The 26,652-nt window shown below is 38.7% G+C and overlaps 1 protein-coding gene across 1 annotated transcript; it reads left to right on the forward strand.

The window, feature by feature from the left end:
- Positions 1-9: 9 nt before the first annotated feature.
- GJB6 (gap junction protein beta 6) lies at positions 10-13,161 on the forward strand. Its single transcript, XM_027835206.1, has 3 exons — positions 10-358; positions 3,301-3,456; positions 11,647-13,161. The coding sequence occupies exon 3, from the start codon at positions 11,665-11,667 to the stop codon at positions 12,448-12,450; it is 786 nt and encodes a 261-aa protein (XP_027691007.1). The 5' UTR covers positions 10-358; positions 3,301-3,456; positions 11,647-11,664; the 3' UTR covers positions 12,451-13,161.
- Positions 13,162-26,652: the final 13,491 nt, after the last annotated feature.

The following is a 26,652-nucleotide window of genomic DNA, read 5'->3' on the forward strand; positions in this document are numbered from 1 at the left end:
GTCGCGTCAGGGAAGAGGCGGGGTGGGGGGTGCGGTTAAAAGGAGCTGCAGGTGGAAAGTGAGTGCCTTAACCTAAACTCCGCAGGAAACCCCTGAACTTCCTACACCCAGGCAAGAGCCCGGGCTGGAGCTAGGGACGCAGCCGCCGCAGAGGGTGGTGTCAAGTGGCCGCCCACCCGGGCGGAGGCAGCGACCCCGGGAGCAAGCCGGACACTGGAGGGAGCGCGCACCTCGCCCCTTCACATGCTGCCCAACTGACCCTCCTCCCCTCGCTCCCCTTCCCTCGACAGTCCCTCCCCGTCCGCCCCCTCCATCATTCACGGAGTGCCCACACGCCTGCCACACGCCACTAACACAGGTAAGCCCTGCGCCACCTTCCTCTGCCTGCGCTGACTGCAAGAAAAGGGGTTTGGGAACTGGGGTCCGGGGTCGGAGTTGTGTCAGGACCTGGGAACCTGCCCACCCCACCCGTATCCACACCCCTTAAGGAAGCTCAGTATTCGTAGGGTGGTCCATCCCTTTCCTTCCGGTTCTCCCTCTCCATCCCTACCTAAAATGAGAAGACCTCAGAATTGCAGTGATCGATTCCTCCCTGGGGAATTATGCCCTGGTAGAGAGTCCATTAGCAGCTGCTGAAAGAGGAGGAGAGACCCTTTGCGCTCTTGGAAACTTGGCAGTCGTGTGGGGCCGTGCGTATAGGGGTTACCAGGGAAGGAGGAAATGGGGTTCGCTAAGTACATAGCTGAAGGTGCGCTTTGGATAGGGGCTCTGATATCTACTTTGTCATCTGCATCCTCCATCAGGTATATCAGAGTCGGCGGCTGTGCCAGTAGAATCCAGGGTGTTTTCTTACTAAACTTGACCCCCAATGCTTAGTCAAGGGAACGTGCCTGGTTTGACTTTTAACCCAGGCTGCTTCCTAATTGACTTGTACAACAGGTTTTATAAACATATTGTGTATAAGTAGGCAAGGGTACAGTGTCTGGCCTTTCCCTACCTCCACCCCCTTCTTGTTCATCCTGGTTGTCCTTCTCTTGTATTTATGAGGACTCGATATTCGTGGGGAAAAGGTAAGAAATCTTAAGAAGACGTTTCAACCAGCGGTAACTCCCAGATACTTCTAACAACCTTGCCTGCATGGCATGCAGCTTCAGAGATTTGTCAAACCCTAAAGCCTAGAGTTGAGGACAACAATAATTAAAGGTAATTGGTGACACACCTGATTATAAAGGAGGAAACTGAGGAAGGACACTTCCCAATCCAGCAAAGGAGACCCATCCCAAAGTATCACAATGTGTCATCTAACCTCCCTTCCTGGAAGGACATAGATGGACTTGAGGTGACTGCATGCTTGACAAAATCTCACATTAGGAGTCCCAACCTGAACCAGAAGAGCTGGCCAGCCTCACATAGTCAATAAAGCTTGAACTCCCAAAATGCTATTGTACCAGCCTTGCACCTGTTTATGGATAGTATCCAGTTGTCAACTTACTACACGATTGATTTTATTGTGGAATCCAGGACCACTTTGATTTCTCTTAGTTGAATTTGTTTTCTAGTATAAACTACGTTTCATTGCCCCAGTTTTCATAAATATAGTCTATGTTCTAGAAGAAAATGTTCTGCCCCCATTGCACTTCTCTTAGAATTTCTGATCTTTGGGATGCTGCTCAAAACTGTTCTTGTACAGACCTTTGTCTGTTGTTTGGATCAGGCACAGTCTTTGGGAGTTGTTTCAATTCTGCCAAGAAGAAAAAGACCAAGGAGGCATTGAGAGCTGGGGGAAAAGAGTTAGCCAACTCCATATATTAATTGGCATTTCAACACTTCTAGACTCTAATTTACCTTGTCGGGATCTAAAATCCCTTCCCAGTTTACAACTGAAAAGTGATGTGTGTGTGTGTGTGTGTGTGTGTTTAAACAACTGGATTGTTTTGAGAAATCAAAATACATTACTGATTTTTAGCAGCTTCTGGTGCTATATATGAAGACAAATTCATTCTGTTTGTTTTGAACATCTTTTTCACTTAAGTAAGGCCAAATCTGAGAGTGAAGGGTGTCAAGAAAGTGACACATAGAGGCTGACTAAACATTTTTCTGAATCCAATGAGATAATATTTGTAAAGTGCTTAGTACAGTGTCTGGTACATAGTAGGCATTTAATAAATGCTTGTTCTGTTCCCCCCCTTCCCAAAAAGCTCAGAGAAAACAGGCACTGCTTTGTTTTTCTTAATAACCCCAGGGCCTAACCCAGTTCCTGGCACATAGTAGGCATTTAATAAATGCTTGTTGAATTGAATTAACTGGGGGGCGGAAATCTCCACATTTCTAGTCTCATCTTTACATGTGGACTTTTGTGAATTGCTGTGCAAAATTCTTAGCTAAATTATAATTTGTGAAGCATCATCAAGTTTTTCATTTTCATTGGTTGAATCTTCATATTTCATGAGTTCATACTGGTTCTTCTAATTAGTAATAAAACAATACTAGAATTGGGGCAGGAAATAAGTTTTTAGTCAGCTTTTCTAGTTCATGAGCTCTGAGTCTTTTAAATGACTCCCATTAGCTCCTCTGGAGGACAGAATTAGGTACGCGGAAAGACTTCTCATTCTTTATTCCCAGGGTCATTTCAACCTGATTATACTAAAATAATTGGAAAGGAAACAGATTTGTTGAATGAACAAAAACTTTACTAACAAGCCTTAGAGTCAAGATTTAACTTTATGTAAGTCAACAGGAAGAAATTAGAAGATAATAAAAATTTTATCTATTTAGATTATTAAATAACATAAAGAACTTAGATAATAATACATATCTCAAATATCAGCTAGTTTTCTACACATCTTCATGGAAATTCTGAATTTTAGTAAACAGAGAAGAACATGTGAATCTATTCACATGCAAGATCAATATTAGTTACAATAAATAGGGATGCACTGAGATTCTATTTTAAAGAGTAGACTAAAATTCATGAAGCTCAGTTTCTTAGGAGACCAAGAAAAGGGCAGAGGTTTTTCTAAATTTCTAGTAAAGATTAGCTGAAAAGGGGGAAATTTTGATTTTTAAATTTTGTTTGAAGAATTTTTGCTTGTTTTTGATCAATAACGGTTTCAGCACCCAAAAACTCATTAACTTGGGAGAGGTTCTGATTTTTTTTTTAAAGTATCCTACTAACCTTACCTTTTTCCAAAGCTTTGTAGGTAAATAAAGGATTGGTCCCAAAAGCAACATAGAAATTCATTTTAAAATCTGAGGGTAATTTAAAAACAATTATGATTTCTCTCTTTTTTTTAAAAACAGGTGGCAATAACTCTGAAATCCTGAAAACAGAGTAAAAAGTTGCATTATGATGCAGCAGCGTGGGACTTCTGGACAATCCACTGTTGTAGAAGATTAAGACTTCTACTTCTTAAGGACAGAATTTGATCTAACTATCTTCTCTTCACCAAAATCACTGTGAGTCCCTTAAAATAAAACTTAAGACCAAAAAAGGTTGGGATGGGGGTGGGGGATTATTTTGTTTTTCTTCCATTTACTAATACAAGCACCCAGCTTTAAACAAACTGGAATTAAGAGGCCTGTGGTCTAGTCTCTAGTATATTAATTATTCACTAAGTGATCTTAAGGAGGTCACTTCAAGTCTTTAACTCAGTTTATCTAGGGGAGTAATATTAACCAGAACAATAAATATACTATCTAACTCAGAAGGTTCTGCTAAGAATTGAGGAAATACTTTGAGATAGCTTGCAAAGTTCTTTTCTTTTCTTTTTTTTTTTGGTGCCTTTCACTGTGAAACTAAAATATTATTGAATCTACAAGTTACTATTATATTATTGTAGAAAAATGAAGAATTGGAATTAAGATCTCCCTCAGTACCTAACACAGTGCTTGGCACATAGTAGACAATGAATATACCAATTATTAGTGAATAAATATATCCATTTAAAAATTATACTATTTTGGTATAGAATTATGGTGTATCTAGGTACTTCAAAGCAAGTTAATTTGGAGTAGGGAAAGACAAGAACTATCTCCTTCTTCACAAAGATGCCTAAATTTTGGCACCACCACTGAAGTCACAGATTTTCTTCTTGTAATATGGGTGTGATGCTGAATTACTCAAGTTAATTATGCATTTCAATTTGAAAAAAAAAATTCTACCCATCTCTTACAAATTTAAATGACACCATATTTTCTAAAGTTTAATTATACTGAAGCTAAGCAGTATGTTCTTTTCCCTAAAAGAGGTAACTAAAAAGCCTTCAGTCAAAATGAAGTTTTGTTTAAATTAAGCTTGTCTGGTTAATATTTTACTTTTTATTACAATATTTCCTCTCTCAAGGCCCATAGCTGTCTTGAGGCAGAAAAGGAAAGAGACATTTTGTTTATTGAAATTGGAAAGTACCTAGAAAAGTAAAATTCACTTCTGGAAATTTATTTTTAAAAAAGCAAAGGGAAATTCATAAAGCATGTTTTACCTTCTCTATTCTAAATATTCTGTAACTGTAATATCTATAAAGAATCATCCTAAATGCATTATCTTTATTTGATTTTTTAAAATTTTTTTTTCATTATCTTTATTTGAGAAAGAATAGAGTAAGCATAGATTTGGAACTTATTTTATCTAGTTTTTCCTCCTCATGCTTTACAATTTGATTACATGTTACTGGAATGCTACAATGACTTCCAAACATTTTAGAGTAATGGTACATTAATGCAATTAAAGTGAATTGAAATTTATTTAGAAATCAACCAAAAATTTGAGAATTTCACAGATCCCCCTATCTGGAAACACACTGGAGTATTCTAGTACTGTCATTAGGAAACACTGCATACTTATTTAAGGGAAAAATACACACACACACACACACACACACACACACACACACACACAGAGTACCTGGCACATAGTAGGCAATATATTTATTGTATGGTAATGTCCAATTCTTTATGACACCATTTGGGGCTTTCTTGGCAAAGATATTAGAGTGGTTTCCATTTCTTTCTCCAGCTCATTTTACAGTTGAGGAAACCGAGGCAAACAGGGTTAAGTGACTTGTCCAGGGTCACATAGTTAATGAGTATCTGAGGCCAGATTTGAACTCAGGGCTTTCTGACTTCAGGAAGCTCTATCCACTGTACCACCTAGCTCCCCTAGACATCATGATGATGATGATGACAATTACAGAAACTAGCTAGGAAGTGTTTATTGACTGACTGGCACACAGAACACATTTATAGAATTAAATTATGAAGTTACCTAGTAATGACAATTTTTAGCTAAAAGGCAATACATGATTTAAAAAATCTTCACTATTTACAAAATCAATGCAGATTTATTGAACATCTTTTGTTCTGTATTTGGTGGTATGTGTTGATCCCAGAATCTCACTAGATCTTGTCTTTATCAAGTTGTACCTCTGATTACAAGTGGATATTTGGATCAGATTATTTGTTAGTTGGATTAGTCATACTGAGTAACCACAGCATACCAGATACAACTGCATTTAGTTTTTAAATTGACGATTCATAACAATGACATTCCTGTCTACCATGCATATGTCTAAATTATACAAAATTCCTTAAAGATGTAATGTATACACCTTAAGTGACTTTCGCGTACATAGCTTTCTATTAAGACCATATTCCTATGATTCATTATACCAAAGAATGGACTCTAGGCTCCTATAGGCTCTCACAAACTGAGCGCAAACTCCTTGAAAGTCTTACCAAGCTAAAAAGTGCTTAAAGAAAGTTCTGGTAACTATCATACACTTATCCTTCAAGAACCAGCTTTGGAGTAGTTCCTTACCAGGCATTTTGCCTCTAGGTCATGAATGAAGGCCTTTTGTTCACAGCAAATCATGAAACAGCCTACTAAGGAAGACATGGAGGGGAAGAAGTATCTACTCCAAGAAAAAAAAATTACAGGTTCTTGAAGTATTAAATTAAGTTTATGCAAAGTAATATGCAAAGGCTCTGAGAAAGACACAAGGACATGTAAAGATGTAAAGAGTTTGAAGAGCTTACCATGTTGTAGTTTTGTCCCTTTTCCTAAAAGTATGTGCTAATTATGATGCCACCTTCAAACTGCAGTAAAACGTTTATGTTAGCTGGAGCTTTCTTATTTAACTTAGTGCTCCCCTCTCCTTTGCTTCACCGCCATAGAATCTCAGAGTTGGGGGAAAAAAATCCAGAGGCTATTTCAGTTTCTACATGAAGTGGATCCCTCCAAACAATCCCTGACATGACTTCATTCAGCGTGTCCTAGAAGACCTCCAGAGAAAGGGGAACCCATGACCTCTCCAAGCAGCACATTCTCCTCTTAGATAGCTCAGATTTTCCTTCTGTTTTCTCTCTTTCCTTCTCCCCTTCTTGCTTTTTTTTCTTTTTTCTCCACATCACATGTTCTGGGGGCCCAAAAAAAGTCTAGAAAGGAAAATGGAGCCCTACTCCTGCCAAGGTTTCCTTTAGATCCTTCACTTCTTTTTAGGCAGATATATGGCCCATAGGAAGCTGATCTGAGCATGGGCTGGGGAAAGATTTTTCCCCAACTTCTCCAAATGCTGTTTTATTTCCCTTCAATTTTTCCTTTGAGGTGTCCCTCACACCTCAAAATTCATTAAAGCCAATGTGTGAGTTTTGTGGTTTTAAGCTGACACCATGATTTGTTGTGTCTTAAAAGAAAAGCTTCAAATGTTTGGCTTTTTTGGTGAGTATTAGTAGAGATAGGTATCATCCTCATTGTGATTTCACTGGTATCAGGAACTCTCAAATGAGGAAAGTCTATGCACCAGTGCAGGCCAGCACCTTCCCAGTAACTTGAGTCTTTGAGAGAGAAGCACTTGAACCCAACTTTACCTGTAACCAAGGTCTGCTCTGTATTTGCTAGGGCCCCAGTGCCCCAGTATAATGAAATGGCTCGTAAAGAAATTTTTTAATTCATACAGCATCACCACAATAGTATTCAAATGACGGGTTTTGGTTTAGGTAGAAATTCAGTCATTAAAAGTGTTGTACATTTTCCCAAGGGCGATCCAGATATTCTGTTAAACTCTGGGCTCAGCTCATTGTCCATGCAGTGTCTGCCTAAAATACATGCTAATGTACTCTATGGGTTGTCCATCCAACTGCATATCATGATGTGAACAGCAGGTATGTTTTATCTACTTTTTAAAATGTGGATAACTAGACCCAAATCTTTTGAGTGATAAAGGTATGAGAAGGGAACAGAAGACATTCTTGAATTATTTTCTACAGAAGACCATCACTTTACAAATACACAATTGTACAATACAAAGAATATAAGATCCCCCTTATGCTTATTGTTTGTTGACTATTTTTTAAAAATTTTGATTCTGTAAAGCAAAATGTTGCCTTAAGGGTTTTCTTCCAACATGATATCTCCCATGAATATATCCAAATTATACTCTCTGGTTGTTGGTGTCAAGCAAGGCTTAAAACAAGGAAATGTATGTTTGCCAAAAGTGTTTGCCACCATCATGGATGACTTCCAGCATAATGTCCAAATGGAAGATGTTCTCCAGATTTTCCTGTTTATGTTTCCAGTCATTTTTCTGTTTACATCAACCCCTGAAACATTATAGAGCCTCCTAAATAGCACACGTAAGTATTTCAAAGAGGGTGCTTACATAGATTTAAATATATTGAACCAATTTTTTTTTCAATTGAATTAGAAAATAAGCCTTCACATTACAAACATCCAGAACCTGTCTGGGTGGGTAACTTCAACAAGTAGTTATTAAATGGCAACTACTTGCTCCATGCCATGGAGATCTCTGTCTCCATGGTGCAAAGACAGAAAGATAAAAATGAAAACAGTCCCTGTTCTTGAGGAGCTTATATCGAGGAGGAAAGTATGAGTAAGGACTTAGAGCATACCTTTGATGGCTCGGCTGAAACTGTGGCTAAAATACACTAAGATAAGACAGGGCTACAAGAAGAACCCTACAATCCACGGTTCTCGTAGACACTTTCCAGATTGACAGTGATAACATGTTTTGCCAAGTTTGCTTCATAAGATGCAGATTTTTCTGGGGATGATCTTTAAATTTACCGTTTTGAAATTTCTAGAATCTTTTCCCCTCCTTTCAGAAAATTGGAACGACTTTTGACTGCCTCTAGTCTTCTGAGCCATTTTTTAAAAAATAATTTATCAATCCAATCTGCAAGTTGTTTTTTTCCCCCCTTCAGTACCCTATGTTATTATTTATCTAGGCTTAGTAATTTGACCTCATTTCATGGAATTTAGGGGATCTCTTACTCTTTCCTTGGACTTGAATTCCCATTTTCCTTTTACCTTTTACAATTTAAAGATCATTTGCTTTGATGAAGAATACAAGTGCAAAATCGAAACTGAATAGTTTTTATTCTTTTATGTGACATAATGTCACTTGCCCTAAATCATGAACCATTACCTTATTTATTCTTACCTTGCTCCAAGCATGACCATAAAAAGCTGTTTGTTGTCCTTAGCCTATTCCATAAGCCTCAGCTCATTCTGGGTTTTAGCTTTTACGACACTTCTTAAAGTTCTGTGCTACTCTTTTTCTATTAACCTTTGGTAAGGATCCGTCTTCTCTGTTTAATGTCTTGGTTGATATTAATAATGGCTTGTTTGTGGGCACCTGCTTCTATCTTTTATGTCCTCTGAGATTACCTTGGGCTGCCATTAGATGGTAAGCCTCTTGAGGGACATTACTGTCTTTTGCCTCTTTTTGTATCCCCAGGACTTAGAACGGTGCCTGGCACGTGGGAGGGACTTAATAAACTTTTGTTGAAAGGTTTATTGACTGCCACGTTGGTTTCTCTATATAACTTCTTAATCAGCTTCACTTATGATTCATGTAGAATAGTAGAAAGAGCCTTGGATTGTTCTCAGAGGACCTGGGTTTGAATCCTGACTCTGCTGCTTATTATTATTACGTCTATGACCTTGGACAAAGCGTTTAACCTCCATGGACCTCAGTTACCACTTATCTAAAAGAAGTGGCTAGACTCAGAGGTTCTTAACCCTTTTTTGAGTCATGTAAACCTTTGGTATGAATCCCTTCTCAGAATAAGGTTTTCAATGTGTAAAATAAAATATATAGGATTATAAAGAAGATTAATTATATTGAAATATACTTATCAATATATTATAAGGAAAAAAAACATGAAATAAGTTCATAGACTCTCAGAAAAGAACTACTGAACTAGATAATTTCTAAGGTCCCTTCCAGCTCTAAAATCCTCAGATCCTATTTCTTTTGCATCCTTCGGAGTTCCTAGAAGACTAGTTTAGTGTAGAGTAAGCACTGTGGAGGGAAGAGTTTTCCCATAATTGCTTCTGTGCATTTTGGCAAAGGGCAAGATTGGGGATGGGGGAGAATGGTGGAAGAGCTCTTAGAATGTGTGGCATAGAAATTCCAAATTGTACTTTTGCAAACTTTCTCCCAGTGAAGTATGTGTTCCAGCTTCCCTATGCCCTGGTTTAAATGCATGAGAATTATGAACAAATAGTCTTGAGTCCTGTGAGGGAAAGTGTGTTTCTAGTACCTGCCCCCAAACTCCCAGTGCCTATGGGCACTATGATCTTTTGTAAAGACAGAAGGGAGGAGTGCCCAAGAAAAGCAACTGAAAGGGCAGCCAGCATTGTTTCACCAAAAAGTTTAGTAATGTCTCAGGACTATGGCCTGAGGTGTATGCACACCTTTAGCACCCAAGTGACTCTCAGAGCTTAGGTGCTGGATGATGGGGGGGGGGGCGGAACCTAAGAATGTTTGAAGAGAGAATAATAGTGTTGCCATCATTGAGATGAGACTATCCAAGGGAGTAATTTATACCCCTGAGAGTCCAAAAAAGGCACCCAACTAATTAAATGGCTAAATATATGAACAGTAACTGTCACTATGATTTCTCAGATCACAACTCTTTTCCTTTGCCACCACTCCCATACAGTTTAAAAATATTTTGATAGTGTTATTTCAATACAGTTGGTTTCTTTTACATTGCTATACATTTTATATTATGTATTAGAAGACCACATGTGGTTTTCCTTGTAAGCTCCTCTTTATATTTGTATCCCTAGACCTGAACACAATGCTTGGCACATAGTAAGAGCTTAATAAATAGCTTTTCATTCATTCAAAATTCTAAATTCATTCAAAAGAGAAGGCCAAAAAATGCAATAATTATTGCATCCACATACAAGAATGGTTGTTATAAGGAAACTTTTGAAAGTCATAACATAGATTTTTATTAATTTTTTGAAATAGAGGAAGGGATGCTACAGGCATGGAATGTATCATGCACTTTCAGATGAGGCTACTATGCTTTAAGTTTTACTTATTTGTTTTACTTTATTACAAGAGACTTCATGGAGTGGGGATAATCTGTAAATGTTTATAATGTAAAACCAAACACATCAATAAAAAAAAAATTTAAAAGAGAAAATAATAGTCTAGGGGGCTTCTGTGGTGATGGAGAACAAGAAGGAATTAGCTTATAGTGCAGGAGTTTTCTTGGCAAAAGGAAGAACATCTTTGGAAGGTTAATAAAATGGCGACATAAGCTGTAACATAACTAGCTCCTTCTTCAGTTCCTGGTGCCACTCACCTTGCATATTTCAGGAGTAGCTACATGAAAAGAAACTGTCCAGAAGAACATTTTAAGCTAAAACAAATTTTAAAAAGTCATTTTTTATAAAAGCATATAGTCCTCCTTTCCAGAGGTGTTTTTAGTAGCCTTCAAAACTAGGCTTCCAAATACTGAAGCAAATATTTGAAGTAGAAGACTGGCCACAAGCTTTTGGTAAACATAAATGGTAAGTATAAAGTATAATCACAGGCATTCAATTTCTATTTTATTCTTCTAATCTACTGAACACAAAGATTACATATAACTCAACTCTGAAGAATGACTTTCTATAAACTATTTCAATGATTTTTTAAAAAAAATCATTACATTTTAATCCTTTTGGAAAAACCAAACTGATTACATAATACATATTTACACAGTGAATAAAAAACTGACAGGAATTAATTTGTTTACTTATGTTTCTGAATTAATGCCAAGAAGCCACTCAAATGCATAGTCTCTTACTTTTACGTGGAAGAAGGTGGCTGAACAGGAATAGTTGCTACCAGTTTTGTTATTGGATAATAAATTTCCCATGGGACATTCTGGGAGCCTCCTGTAATTAAGAGCTCCTGGGAAGAGGGAAGGGAATAAGTATTTCTACAGTATTTACTATGTGCCAGGCAATATGCTAAGTGCTTTTTACAAATCTCTCATTTGATTTTCAAAATAGCACTGTAAGGTAAGTGCTATTATTATCCCCATTTTACAGTGGAGCAAACTGAGACAGAGGTTATGTAAATTGCCAGGATCGTAGGGCTATTAAGTTTCTGAGGCTAGATTTGAACTCAGGTCTTCTTGATTCCAGACCCAGCACTCTAATCATTGTGCCACCTAATGGGCAGCCACAATGTGCTTGAGGAAAAAATAAAATTGCTAAAATCTTTAGTTCCTGGCCTCTCTCATTTGATGTTTCTTTCCCCTAAGATCATTCCTTCCTCTGTCAACTCTTCTCCAAAAATACCTGCATAAATTCTGAGTAACATTTGCCTTTTTTTTTCTTATTAGGAATAAGTCATCAACAAGATGGATTGGAGTACCCTGCATACCTTCATTGGAGGCGTAAATAAACACTCCACCAGCATAGGGAAGGTCTGGATGACTGTCCTCTTCATTTTTCGAGTTATGATCCTTGTCGTAGCTGCTGAAGAAGTATGGGGAGATGAGCAAGAAGATTTTGTCTGTAACACACTGCAGCCAGGATGCAAAAACGTGTGCTATGACCACTTCTTCCCTGTTTCTCATATCCGACTTTGGGCCCTGCAGCTAATTTTTGTCTCCACTCCAGCACTTCTGGTAGCCATGCATGTTACATACAATAGACACGAGAAGGAAAGACAGTTTAGGAGAGGAGAGAAAGGGATTGAATTCAAAGACTTAGAAGAAATTAAAAAACAGAAAGTTCGAATAGAGGGGTCTTTATGGTGGACTTACACTAGCAGTATTTTCTTTAGGATTATCTTCGAAGCCTCCTTTATGTATGTGTTTTACTTTCTTTACAATGGCTATAAACTGCCCTGGGTGGTGAAATGCAGTATTGATCCTTGTCCCAATATTGTGGACTGCTTTATTTCAAGACCCACCGAAAAGTCTGTTTTTACCATTTTCATGATTGCTGCATCTGTGATTTGCATGCTGTTAAATGTAGCTGAATTATGTTACTTGCTGATGAAAGTGTGTTTTAGAAGGTCCAGAAGAGCACAGGTTCAAAAAAATCACCCCAATCATGCCATAAAAGAAAGCAAACAAAATGAAATGAATGAGTTGATTTCAGACAGTGGACAAAATGCAATCACAGGTTTTCCGAGTTAATAGATTTTAAATTAAAACAGAACTATTAATGACAAACCTGTAGTCTTCACCTGGCAGTTGGATACCAATACCAAACATTTATTCCCTAGGCTGATTTTTTTTATAACTACCAATGAAATTCATAACAAATCAGAGACTTAAATGAAATCTTTTAGGAGAATTAATCATCTACATTATCAGAAATGTAGTAAACAATTCTGTAAAAAATGAAAAGACTAGATTGACAGTGTGTACTAAAATATCTTTAAGTCTACCTTGAGTAGACATTCTAGTCTGTCTTAACCTCTCAGGGGGTGTGTTTCCTAAAAAGTTATTAAATATTCAGCTGCTAAGAGGGAGAAAATGTTTTGTCTAGAGATTGATGCTATTATTATTACAAATGTTTTTTATAGTATTACTTGTTTTAGTTCTGAACTTCCATTCATAAAGTATTTTTATAATGCCAGGTGTTCCATGTCACTTAAGTATGATATAGTACACAATTGAGTCATGAAAATAGTTGCAGTATTCTTATGGGGGAGGAGTAAAACACATGAGTTTTAATGATGACACTACAGTTATCTAAACTTTAAAATTATAGAAGATCTGTTTTGTAAATGCAATATGTTACATGGCTCATTGACAACCATATGACCAATAATGATACTATCAAAATGGGGGAGAAATGTTCTGGCTATTGTGTGTGCTCTTTAATACATTTGAAATGCTTTGCTTGTTGTACAATGTGTTTTCACTGCCAAGATGTACCTTTCAGTATACAGGACTATATGAACCTGGGTGCCTTTTTTTTTTTTTCAACTAGCTTGGAAACTGGATTTTAGCCTGTGTGAAGAGTTGAAACACGAATGTGATCACCTGAATAAAAGAAAAACTCTATTGCTTAAAATACTGTGGCTCTCTATGAGGTCTGTTATTAGTGGAACCCATAAACAATACTGCCCAGGAAACCTGTCAAGTTATTAGGGGTGGAACTTCCAATGGGTTGGAGACTTTTAGGGGTTATTACTACCCCATTTGATGTCAGAAAAGATGGTTAAGAGAGCTGTTCTTTCAGCAATTCAGCCCTAGAAAAATAGACAACTGGCCATTAGTTAAATATCCTAGGATCATGAGACATAGAACTCTCCAGTAACCTAGAGACCATCTTGTCCAAAGTTCTCATTTTACAGATGAGGAGCCTAAGGCCCCTCTGGGATTGTTCTGCACTGACAGTGAGAAGAATTGTTGAGTTTCATCAGCTCTTAGACCTGCTCTTTCTCTAAAGGCTCATTATTATGGCAGATTAGAACAATGGCTTTCGTGTTCCTCCTGTTCTCATACCCAATGTTCACAGGCAGGCAATATGTTACAGATGAAAGGAACACTAGATTTGGAGACATAGGCTCCACATTCAGATTTAGGCTCTGCCGTTTCCTATCATGGGCAAGTCACTTTACTTCTCTACACCTCAGTTTCCTCAACTGTAAAATTAAGAGGGTGAGATTGGATTAGATTACTTTTAACACACCTTCCAGCTCTAAATCCGGAATTCTATGATGTATAGATAGATGGTATGACCTATAGAACATTGCCAGTGGCATTGGCCTCATATTGGGAAACCTTTTTCACCAGGTTGGCAAATGGGTGCTAGCATATAATTCTATGTAGAAGTTAGCAAAACAATAATATTTAGGTTTTGAGTCTGAGTAACTAAGAAAGTGGTGGTGCCAGTAATAAAATTAAGGAAATCAGGATGAGGAGCTGGTTTGAATATGATGAATTCATTTGTAGACACATTGAACTTGAAGGTCAGATGAATCATTCAAAGTAGACCTGTCCTGTGAGCAATTGAAAATATGGAAATGGAGTTGAGGAAAGAAGTCATGTCTGAAAACATAAACTCGGGGGTCATTGATTAAAATGTGAAAATTGAATCTATTAGCATGAATGAGATCACTAGGGCAGGGACCATCACGGAGATGTCTAGCTGGATTAGACTAGAACTCAATAGAAAGTGCTAGAGACAAAACTAGGTGGTACAGTGGATAGAGCACTGGACTTGGAGTCAGGAAGACCTGGGTTCAAACCCTGATTCAGGGCAGAAAATGTTAAGAAAGTCCAATGAAAAACCTTGGAGAACATCCACATTTAGGGTGCAATAGAAACATGAGGAGGCAGCAAGGGAGAAGAGAAGAAACTGTCAGATGGACAGGAGGAAAACCAAAATGCTGGGGTGTCATAGAAGCTGTAAGAGTTTTAAGGAAAAGAAATGGGTATTCAAAAGTGAAGTGCTAGGGTGACTTCAAGTAAGATAAGGACTGGAAAAAAAATTGGATAGTTTGAGTAGGTGGTCATTGATAACGTTTGAGATAGCAGTTCCTGGAGAATGGTGGGAGAAAGATTATAAGGATTAGAGAAATAGGGAGGGGGAAGGAGGAGATAATGGAAATGGAGGAATAGAGTATAGAATATTATTATAAAAGTTGGTACAGGGAAAGGGATGAAAGGTCTAATATATGCCTAACTTTCTCATCCTAAAAACAAAAGCAAAAAAATTTTCCCTGAGCTGCTCTTCTTGTATGAACATTTTATCACTCTACTATCCTTCATTGTTGAAGTTTTGGAAAGAATGGTGTATATTTTCTGCCTCTACTTTCTCATTACTCAACAATTTAGCTCCCATAAATCTAGCTTCTACCTCCCCCACGGTATTGATACATCTCTCTTCCTGATTACCAACCTCAACAGTCTTTTCTTAGTCCTGAACCTCCTTGACCTTTCTGTAGCATTTGACATCTTCAGCATTTAACCGCTCTTCCTTCTAGACATTCCATCATCTTTTGTCTTATATGACATTCCTTTCTAATTCAACTGTCTCCAAAATGGTCTTCCTAGATCCCTGATATTTCCAATTCTTCTTCTTACCCTCATAATATAGGTATACCTACAAGGTTATTTCCTAGGCTCTATCTCTTCTCATTCTATTCTTTCAACCTCCTGTAGCTTCGATTATCATTCTACGTAGATGCTGCAAGATTGGCATCCCTACTGAGCTTGAAGATTTACAAAGCATTTTATCTCATTTGACCTTCACAACAACCCTATGAGATAGGTGCCATTACTGCCCCATTTTATAGTTGAGGAAACTGAAGTAGACAGAGATTCAGTGTGTTCCCCAGCATCATACAGCTAGTAAGTGTCTGCTCCAGGGTTCGAAGCCAGGTCTTTCTGACTCCAAGTCAAGGGCTCTATCCACTGTCACCTACTTTTATCTCTAGAACCAATGTCTAAAGTTCTAGTCTAGTCCAGTTAGACATCTCCATTGGTATATACATCTCTCTGACACTCTCTGATACCTTCATTTTTTGTGATCTATACCCTTGGATTTGACTCCATGGGACATCATGTCCTGCCTCCACACCTCTCAGTAAAAGCTCATCACCTGGAAACTCCTCATCATCATAGAGATTGCATTAGCTTTGGTATTCCCACCTCACCAGTACCCTCAGTTGCCTCAGCTTGGAAGGCTGAAGGATAAAGCAAAAAAAATCCTCCCAAAGCTTCTATTTAAATAGGGCTCAGTACTTAGCACAGCCTGGCACATAGTAGGTCCATAATAAATATTTTTTTTGTATTGCATCAACACATTAACACTTTTCAATGCAATATGTGCTAAATTATTCCCATCAACTTCCCCTCAAAACCTGCCCTTCCTCCCAATTCTCTATTTCTGTTGATGGCACAACCATTTTGTAACTCAACCAAAACTTTCAAATCTTTTTTAAGTTTATGATCCACTAACTGTCCCTTGTGATACATGACTAGTCCACCTTTCCCAGTCATATATCACTAGAATTATATAATCAAATTCCAAATGACATATTATCAACATATTAAGAAACATAATAATAATAACCTTCTCAAAACTCAACCCATCATCCATGTTGCAATTTAGAGGCAGCAGGAAAAAAAAGGAATACTAGCTGGAGTGATAAATAGCAATGACTCTTACCTAAGATCTCTCTGGTAGCTGGGAAGGCTTGAAACACTAGCTGCTGACTGATTTGGCACCCTGGCTAATGCGCTTTAACTCCTATGAATCTAAGCATGGCATTGGGTTGCAGATTGGGTCTATTCAGAGCTATAATGGTGATTAGTTTTACCAGAGGACAGAGTAACAAGACATATTGGAACCAATCAGAAATGTGCTACCTGCTTTAGATACTTCCATGCAGATGATTCCAACTGCTAAAGTGGGCAAGCCACTGGTGGTCATGAAATGGATTAAGGATATAAATGTTTTTATTCTGCAATAGTACATAAGAATAGAATTGGAGATAGACCTAGGCAAGTACTTCATACTGATTCTTGTCAATGATATCTTTAGCTCCAACTTACACAACAATGGATTGCCAATGCAGGGCAATCATAAGAATTAACTTCATTTCTATATCTACTATTGTGGTCTGAGCCTAAATTTGGTTTAGTTTAGCAGTTTTTAGGGTTGGTGGGCTGAGCTTTGGGGGGTTTTTTGGTTATATAATTCACTTGCAAGTCAAGACATCACCGTATTATGTCACTGGTCCTCTTTGAAATAAAGGACAAACAACAAAGGAAGAATTCTATGAGGCAAAGGTAAAGAGAGAAGGCATTCCAGGCATGGGGGATAGTAAGTGCCTAGGCATAGAGACAGGAGATGAAGTATTTTGTGCATAAGGAAGAGATAGAAGGCCTGTTTGGTTAGAATGCAGACTGAGAAAGGGAGTATAATGTTCATTGAGGTTGGAAAGATAGATTGGATCTAGGTTGTGTAGGCTTTAAAAGTTAAAGAAGACAAATTCAATGATTGCAACAAGATTGACCAGATAGAGTGATGCAGAATGATCATTTTTAATTATCCATTCCATTCCTGGTAGACAAAGTGTTATGATGAAAGATTCAATCTTACAAATTAGTAGCCCTTTCTAACCCTCTGGTCTTCAGACACTTAACCTTTCCCTTCTAGAGTAGATGCAGTTCTGAATCTTTGTGTGTGTCATGGACCTCTTAGGCAATCTGGTGAAACCTATGGTTTCCTCGGAATAATGTTTTTAAATGCATAAAATAAGATACACAGAGAACAAAGGAAACTGCCTATATTAAAATACAATTTTCAAAATTATTTTTTTTAAAAAACAAGGTCTAGTAATCTCACTCTAGAACCATTTCTCTTAGACCACTGTAGCTGTGCAGTGCCTTCTAGGGTTATCCTCTGTGTTAAAATTTCTGAGATCTTGTAGGCTAAAGGAAGGGGGGAAAAACAAGCATTTATTAAGAACCCACTATGTGCCAGGCACTGTGCTTAAAGTTTTACAAATATTATCTCATTTTATCTTGACAACCGCCCTGAGACATAAGTGCTATTATCTCTATTTTACAGTTGAAGAAATTGTGGCAGACAGGTTAAATGACTTTCCCAGGGTCACACAGTAAGTATCTGGGGCTAGATTTGAACTCAGGTCTTCTTCATTCCAGGCCCAGAGCTCTAGCCACTGTGCTACCTAACACTTGAAGACTAATAGATGATATCTTGGCTCTTACTACAATAATAACAACAATTCACCTTTTAAGAACCTTTCACTTTCCCCACAACAACCTTATGAGATAGTCATTATCTCCATTTTACAGACAAGGAAATGAGGGTTTAGGAAGATCAAACAAACTGCCCATAGCCACATAGCTAGCACATTTAATTTCTATTCATACCTAGAATGTACAGCTAGACGGCATCTTAGGGGTCATCTAATCCTCCACCCTCATTTCATAGATGAGACTAAAGCTTGGAGAAATTAAGTGACTTGCCCATAGTCAAACAGATGGTGAGTTGCAGAGCCAGTATTTGAAACCACCAGGTTTCTTGGACTCCAGACTCAATGCTCTTTCCACTATACTTTCCCAGCTACTGGAAGCTATTCCACCTTCAAGATCTCAAACTCTGATATGATTAAGTAATGATTTCTTGGCATACACTGTCATCCTTATTAACAAGAGTTTATTTTCCTAATCAAATGTGGTAAAGTTGCCTGAGGTGTAATTATAAATTTCTGTTATGGAACCTGGAGTCAATCTTCTGGGAGGTATTACAGACCTCACCAATCAGGGCACCTTTTTGGACTTTTTAGCATTTGGAAAGACAAAGACAAAAATAAAGTAAAAATGTGTTTATCTCTGAATGAACTTCTTCTCAAAGCAAGCTTTATGGATATAGATTTGTCCTCTTTTTTGTTCTTTTTAAATAGTTTCTTCACCTGGGGTTCAGAGACCCTTAAGAGATCTGTGGATAGATTTCAGAAAGTTCATCAATGTAAGTGCAGGGGAAAAAATACCATCTTTGTTTTCAGTAATCTCTAACTGAAATTTAGCATTCCCTTCAACTACTTAGTGAATAAACACTTATTAAGTACCTAAATAAGTAAACACTTATTAAGTACCTATTAAGGTCCCAGGGGAAGAGGTAATGTTGAGTTGTGAGTTTTCAAGGCTGATGTTGGTTATTAAACATTTACCAGCCTAGCTCTCACATACCTACTCCAGGTCAAACCTGAAACTTGTACCAGATCAAACAATGACAAAGAAATCCAATGAGAAGCTATAAGCAAAAACAAACAAACAAACAAACAAACAAAACCACTACCACAACAAAAACATTATTCTAAGAAGTGATCCATAGGCTTCACCAGGCTGTGAAAGTGGTCCAGAGCAGAAAAACAGGTAAGATCCCTTTTCTAAAAGCAAATTCCCAGAAGGGCATATATAAATGAGTAGTACATGAGATGACCACTCCACAGAGTATAGAGTACCTAATCGAGGCCTCTGCACATGGGAGGATGGGAGGCTGACATATGTCTGATTCATTAACTAGTTTCTGGATTTTGCAGAGTTCACAGAGTTGTACCTCTGCGTCCTATAAACCTGAAAAAGGTTGGACTCCCTTCGTAAAATCCAGAGCCAGAAAAGAGCCTAAAGGACATTTTTAATCCAACTCCCTCATTTTAAAGATACTGAAACGGAGGCCTAGAAAGGTCACTTGCCCAAAGTCATAATGGCAGTAAAATCTAAATCCCATGCTCTAGTCAATTCTCAGTTCAGGACTTATTTTTTATTTTAATCATACCACATTTGATGCTGCTTAAGAAAGGCCTGTATTCGGCTCCTTGCCGCCTTTAGCTTGACGGTCTCCACCACTGAGGTCCCATTAGCCATACTTCCTGAGAAAAGTTCCTCATTCCCTCTCTTCGAGCGCTATCCCATTGGACTGATTTTATGCAGTTAGAACAGGAAACTATTTACTACTGGTGTTACTTGAGGGCAATAAAAAGGCCCCATTGTCCCCAGGTTGGCCACACCACAGTATCTGACATTTGACCATTAGACATTTCTTCCTTTGGATTTAAGACATTTTCTGTATAAACTTTCTTTTTCAAATATGGATACCCCTCTCCTCCACAGGAAGATTAATGCAGTAAGCTGCAATATCTATAAAATCACTGAGATTGGAACACCAAGAAGAGTATGACGACACTGTGGAATGGGAGGGGGTGGGAAAAGGAGGGCGCCCAGGGAGAGATTTAAAGGGAAACTGATAGAATGGAGGGAGATGGAAAGATGTTGAAGATATCTTTCACAATTTTGCCTAAAGCCAGCCCTGACCCTTCTCTCTCCAAAGAAACCCCAAACCCCAGCCCACAACCTCACTACCTACAGCAGTGCTGTGTCAACAGACTGACAGAAACTTGTGGAGATGAGGGAGAGGCTGGACTGGGCTGACCAATGGTGTGTGTCTGATGGGAATGAAAGGATCATGTTGGATGTGGATGGTAAATGTGAGTCAGAGGAACCTTTGGTGGGAAAGGACTGAAAAAAAAGCCTCATTAAAAGGGACTTTTCCAGTAAGCATACCCTAATTGATCCTAAGATTTCATGGGTGGCAGAAATACAAACCCACATATAATTAATGAGATTTCATAAAGCTATGAGTGTCAGCTGGCAAATAGCCTAAGCTGCTCACAGGGTAATAAATAGTAAATGGTCTCCCATATCCAATGAGACATAAGGAAAGTATGGGAATTTCCTGACTGGCCTCAGGTCACAATGAATACATGATAGGAAAGTTGCTGAGAAATAGGACCTATATGGTGAGAGAGAGAGAGAGACAGAGAGAAAGAGAAGAGAGAGAGAGAGAGAGAGAGAGAGAGAGAGAGAGAGAGAGAGAGAGAGAGAGAGAAAGAGAGAAAGAGAGAGAGAGAGAATATTCACTTACTAAGGAGACAAGATATCATTATGGCAAGTCAATTTCCGGGGATGTGAAAGGAAGGACCAACTAAACATGTGGAGCTGTAATCCCATAGCACCACCCTAATAGTTCTTTATTTGGTTCTTAAAGAACTACACAACCCACCCTCTACCTTTTCAGACTCATTATATATTATTCCCCTTCCCGAAGAAAATAAGTGTTTATTAAGGACCTACTTTGTGTTAGACACAGTACTAAGCGTTTTACAAATTTCTCATTTGATCCTCACAACCACCCTGGGAGGGAGGTGCTATTAGAGCTTCATTTTACAATTGAGGAAACTGAAGCAGACAGAGGTTCAATGATTTGCTCAGGGTCATATAACTAGTAAGTGTGCCTGAGTGCAGATTTGAACTCAGATCTTTCTGCCTCCAGATTCAGTAGTCTAACCACTGTACCACCTAGCTGTCTCTGCCTTCCCAGTTTCTATGGTCTATCAAACTGGACTGCTCTCCCTTTCTCGCACACTCCCTCCATTTTCCATGTTTACAACTTTGCACTGGTCATCCTCCAAGTCTAGAATGCTCTCTCTCATCACCTAGGTCCCATTGAATTACTAATTTACTATGATACTTTACTTCATTTACTTCATGCTCAAGCATGAAGCCTTTCTTGATTCCCCACTATGCTAGTGCTCTCTCTCCCTAAACTACATTTTATTTATTTTATATTTATACTGTGTGTGTATACGCACATATACATATGTATCCCATTTGAACTTTTAGAATCCTTACTCCAACTCCCACCCTTGCAGATGTCTCAAGTCTTGATAAGAGGCTATATCTCCCCTTCAGAATTCTAGAGATACCCCTGAAGAGTCATGGATGATTCTTTAATACCACAAACTTGAATCCTCATGGGTATACTTTCCCCGAACATCATCAATTGAAAATCAACTTAGCCCAGTATTAAGTAGTTTTTAGAAAGGGTCATTTACTAAGGTGGTACCATAAAGTCAATTGGTACAAGGAAATTTCCATATAAACTTATGACACACTTTCCCACATATAAAATCCAGGGGGAAATGAATTAGTCTAGAGAGCATAAGTAGCAAAAGGATAAATCCTCATTACTAAAAGTCTTTTTCCCCCATTTGTGGGGTGATCAGGAAGTCTCCCTATAGGTGTTGTACAGTTTCTTTGATGGGCTCCTTTATGTCCAGTTGGCCCTTGGTTCCCAATGATCCAGGTCCAGTGGCTAGGACAACTAATGGAAAGATGGAAAATTCCTTCCAGACCTGTCAAATTTCACAAAATCCTCCTCCAGCCAAAATGGGAACAAGGGGGATGGGGAGAAAAGAGACTCAAGTCTGAAACTGAGGCCTCTGCTACCACTCCCCACCTTGGCAGTTCTTTCTTATGGTTAGTAGAATTGCTACAGCCTCTAAAATTTAATCAAGTCGATGAGCATTCACCAGGCACTCTGCTAAGCAAAAAGTGGTTTAAAAAACACAAAACAAAAAAGCAAACATCACTTCTTACCTTCAAGGAACTTAATAATAGAGGACACACCATGAAAATAACTATGTGCACATGATATTAAATATGAATGTAGATATAGATTTATATATCTTGTGTGTACATGTATGCATATACATATATATGATAAATTGGAGATAATCTCAGAGGAAGGCACTAGCATTAAGGGGGATTGGGAAAGGCTTCTTGGAGAAAGTGGGATTTTAGCTGGAACTTCAAGGAAGCTCAGGAAACTAGGAAGTAGTAATGAGGAGGGAAATAATTCCAGACATGGGGCATAGCCAGTGAAAGTGCCCAGAATCAGGGGACAAAGTGTCTTGTTTGAGGAACAGCAAGGAGGCCACTATTACTGAATTGCAGAGTATGTGGAGGGAAGTAAAGTGAACAAAGACTTGAAAGGTGGTTGAGGATGGGGGAAGGTTATGAAAGGATTTAAATACCCACCAGAGGATTTTATATTTGATCTTGGAAATAATTAGCAAGTCACTGGAATTTATTGATTAGGGATGTAACATGGTCAGACTTGCATTTTAAGAAAGTTTCATAGCTGGGGAGAAGATAGTCTGTAGAGTGGAGAGAATTGAAGCAGAGAGGCTTTTGGCTATTGGGAGCCAGAAGGCTATTGCAATAGTCCAGGCATGAAAGGAGGAGGACCTGCACTGGGTTGGTGGCAGTGTCAGAGGAGAGAAGGTAGAGCATCAAGGAGATGCTATGAAGGTTGAATTGACAAGACATGGCATTGCAATGGATGGTTAGAAAGAAGGAAGTCTTGGGGGAAAGATAATGGCAGTTCAGGACATGTTGAGTTTGAGGTGTCCATAGGACATCCAGTTCAAGATGTCCAATAGGCAGTTGGAGATTCAAGATGAGAGGTCAGAAAAGAGGTTAGGTCTGGATGAAAAAAATCTGAGAATCATTTACATAAAGATGATAACTGAATCCATGGGAACTGATGAGATTGCCACGTGAAATAATATAAAGGAAGAAAAGAAGAGGGCCCAGGACAGATCCTTGAGAGATACCATGATTAGTGGGTGTGACCTAGATGAAGATCTAGTGAGGGACACTGAGAAGAAGTGGTCAGATAGGCAGAAGGAGAATCAGGAGAGACCGGTGTCCTTAATACCCATAGAGAAGAAAGTATAGAGAAGAAAAGGGTAATCAACAATGTGAAAGGTTGCAGAGAGGTCAATAAAGATAAGGATTGGGAAAAAGTCATTAGGTTTGGCAATTAATAGATCATTAAGAGATCTGGAGACAGCAGCTCCGGTGGAATGAGTCCAAAAGCCAGATTGCAGAAAGTTAAGAAGAGAATGAGAGAAAAAGAAGTAAAGGCACCTTTTATAGACAACCTTCTCAAAGAGTTTAGCCACAAAAGGAGGAAAATATATATGGGAAAATGGCTGGCAGGGATGGATGGATCAAGTAAATTTCTTTTGAGGATGAGAGATACATACATGCGTTTGTAGGTAGCAGGGAAACATCCAGTAGACAGAGAGAGATTAAAGATTAATGTGTTGATGTGGCCAAGTTTATTCATTCTATCTGAACAAGATTCTTAGGGAAATGTCACTACAACTTGAAAGATTTTCCCACACTTAGTCAAGACCACATGTGGCCCTCTCGGTCCTTAAGTGCAGCCCTTTGACTGAATCCAAACTTCACAGAACAAATCCCCTTAATAAAAGGATTTGTTCTGTAAAACTTGGACTCAGTCAAAAGGCCACGCCCAAGGAACTAGAGGATTGTATGTGCTGGTTCCATACCCCTGTCTAAGGCCTATGAATGAGGGTGATTGTTTGAGCATCTTAGCACTTACTTTAAGCATGGTAGGGTTGAGTAAAAGCAGTCATATATCTGTGTATCATTTCCCCAGATAGAAAACAAGTTCCTTGGAAACAGAAATTGTTTCATTTTTGTCTTTGTGCCTTGTGCGATGACTGGCACACAGTAGACACTTAAAAACCATTTGTTGATTGACAGTGATTGGAAGGTCTCTTTATCTGCTTCATGAATGACTGCTCTCCATATCAGGAAGACAAAAGTAGGGTTAGGAAAGTGGTATAAAAATCCTTATATCTCTGTCACAGTCTCCACCAGGCTAGTGATCTCCCTTTAGTTATAATTGATGCCTGAAGGCCTAGGGTCAATCCCAAAGGCAGCAGAAAAAAACAAATAATAAACAGTTTCTGCCCTAAAGTGTGTAGCACAGTGCTTAGCACACGGTAGGCTCTATGTAAATGTTCATTTCCTTCCCTTTCCCTTTCCTAGCATTAGAATATACCAACCCTGCTTCCTGTCTGTCTGGACCTGTAGAACCTACCCAAATCTTCCTGAATTAGCTGATATCTAGTCTGATACTAATTGTAAGACTATGAACAAGTATTTGCCTGCTTAGAACCAGAATTATGGCTCCTGCTAGATGCCTCTTGGGTAATAGGACTGAGTTCTGGCTCTTCTAGGCCAGTCTCGTCCTACTGTCCCTCACACTCTTGACAGCTCCTTGCACCAGACTTATGGAAGCCAAATGTAAAACTTGACTAGGGTATCTGTTTTCATGGAATCTCATGGATCATATTGTTATGGCTGTTATTGTAACAACCAGCCAGCAACATATTCCTCCTAGCATAGTGGTAGTACATGTTCCACGCTGAGTGAGATGGTATAGGTCCTTTGATTCAATTGATGTCAACTCTACAAGCATTCTTCGTGGTGTAAGAGGGGTGTATCTTGTAGAGCAACCCACAATTAGTGTAACTAAGAAGATACTTCAAGCCCTGATACATTTATCAGGTGAAAAGACTTCTTTGAATCGGGTTATAGAATCAGCCAATCAATTAAAATGTGTGAACTAGGTAAGAACAATTCTTGGACACTTCTATTGACTCAATTAATCAAAGAGACAATTTAATTAATTAAGTTGGGAAGGAGTTAAGTACCTCCAGCCTTCAGGGATGTGTAACCTGACTTTAGCCACCCTCTGGTGACCCAACCTGCTAGTCCAGTCTGAGGTGTGAGAGTGAACCCAGAGTAGGGGTACTACACCGAGACCCATGCTATGAAGCAATTGCTTCCTTCCCATGGAAGTTATGCTTACCTTTCAGGAATGGGATAATCTCACTGTTTTTCATTCTTCCCCTACAGTCAAGATAAATAAGTGGAGGTATTCTATACCCTGTCTTGTGACTTGGGTCTTTTAATGACTGGAGAGCAAGGGGGCATACTCACAGAAACATTATTCTCTAGAGCCTGATTTTGAGAAGGGGCTAGGGACAATGGTATGCCAGAGCCAGCTTGCACCAACTCTCAAGAGCTGATTCTTTTTTTTTTTTTTTTTTTGTTAGTGAGGCAATTGGGGTTAAGTGACCTGCCCAGAGTCACACAGTTAGTAAGTGTTATGTGTCTGAAGCCGGATTTGAACTCAGGTCCTCCTGAATCCAGGGCCGGTGCTCTATCCACTGCACCACTTAGCTGCCCCTTCAAGAGCTAATTCTTAAATTTTCATTGCAAACCAGGACTTGATTTATTGTTTTACTGATTCTTTAGACTAAGAAAGTCATGGAGAAAATCTTAATAATACAGATTAAATTTAAAAGTGTGTCCTGCATGCATTTTTTTGAGAGCTGGTTATTAAACATTTACCAGCACAATCCCTGACTAAGGGAGATCCCAACCCCAAAGGTGCAGGAACTGCTTCAGGAGCATCAGATAAAGCCTCAGTTCTTTGTCTCCTGTAGTACAAAACTAAGGCAGGTTTACCAAGGGCAGAGCAAGAGTGTGCTGCTGGTGCTGGTGGTGCTGGTGCTGGTGCTGGTGCTACTGCTGCTGCTTTAGTAGAGGCTAGAAGGGATCTTCCAGGACCGATGAAACCTGGAGAGGTGAAGAGGGCCTGAAATGTAGTGGTAGCTGTGAGTGGAGAAAAGGGTTGCTATGGATGGTAAGAATTGGCAACTGATTGGACATAGAGTATGAGGGTGAATGAAGAATCAAGGAAAGTGCTGAGGTTTGAACCTGAGTGACTAAAGGAATGGTGAAGCCTTTAATATAAATAGGGGCAGTTGAATAGTATGTGCTTAAAAGATGCTTGCTGATTTGTTGACCAAATGGGAGGAGGGTCTTGAGGAAAAGATAATAAATTTGGTTTGTAAAGTAAGAGGCAATAAATTTGAGATATATCCAGGAAGTCCATTCTGAAATGCAATTGCTGATGTGGGACTGAGGCTCAGGGAAGAGACTGGGGCTACATATATGTTTGTGTATGTGTGTATACACATATGTATCTTTGTGTATATATGTATATGCTTATATACATATTATATGTATTTGTTGGCATACATGCACATCTATGTATGTGAATCATCTGCGTACAGTTGATAGTTAAGTCCATGGAGGCTGATGAAGTTACAAAGAGAG

This window comes from Vombatus ursinus, unplaced genomic scaffold, assembly GCF_900497805.2.
Source record: "Vombatus ursinus unplaced genomic scaffold, bare-nosed wombat genome assembly UNPS02014813.1, whole genome shotgun sequence".
Classification (NCBI taxonomy): Eukaryota; Metazoa; Chordata; class Mammalia; order Diprotodontia; family Vombatidae; genus Vombatus; species Vombatus ursinus.

Excerpts from the sequence above, each read along its gene's own strand:
- GJB6 (XM_027835206.1), top strand. The coding sequence starts at position 11,665 with ATGGATTGGAGTACCCTGCATACCTTCATTGGAGGCGTAAATAAACAC.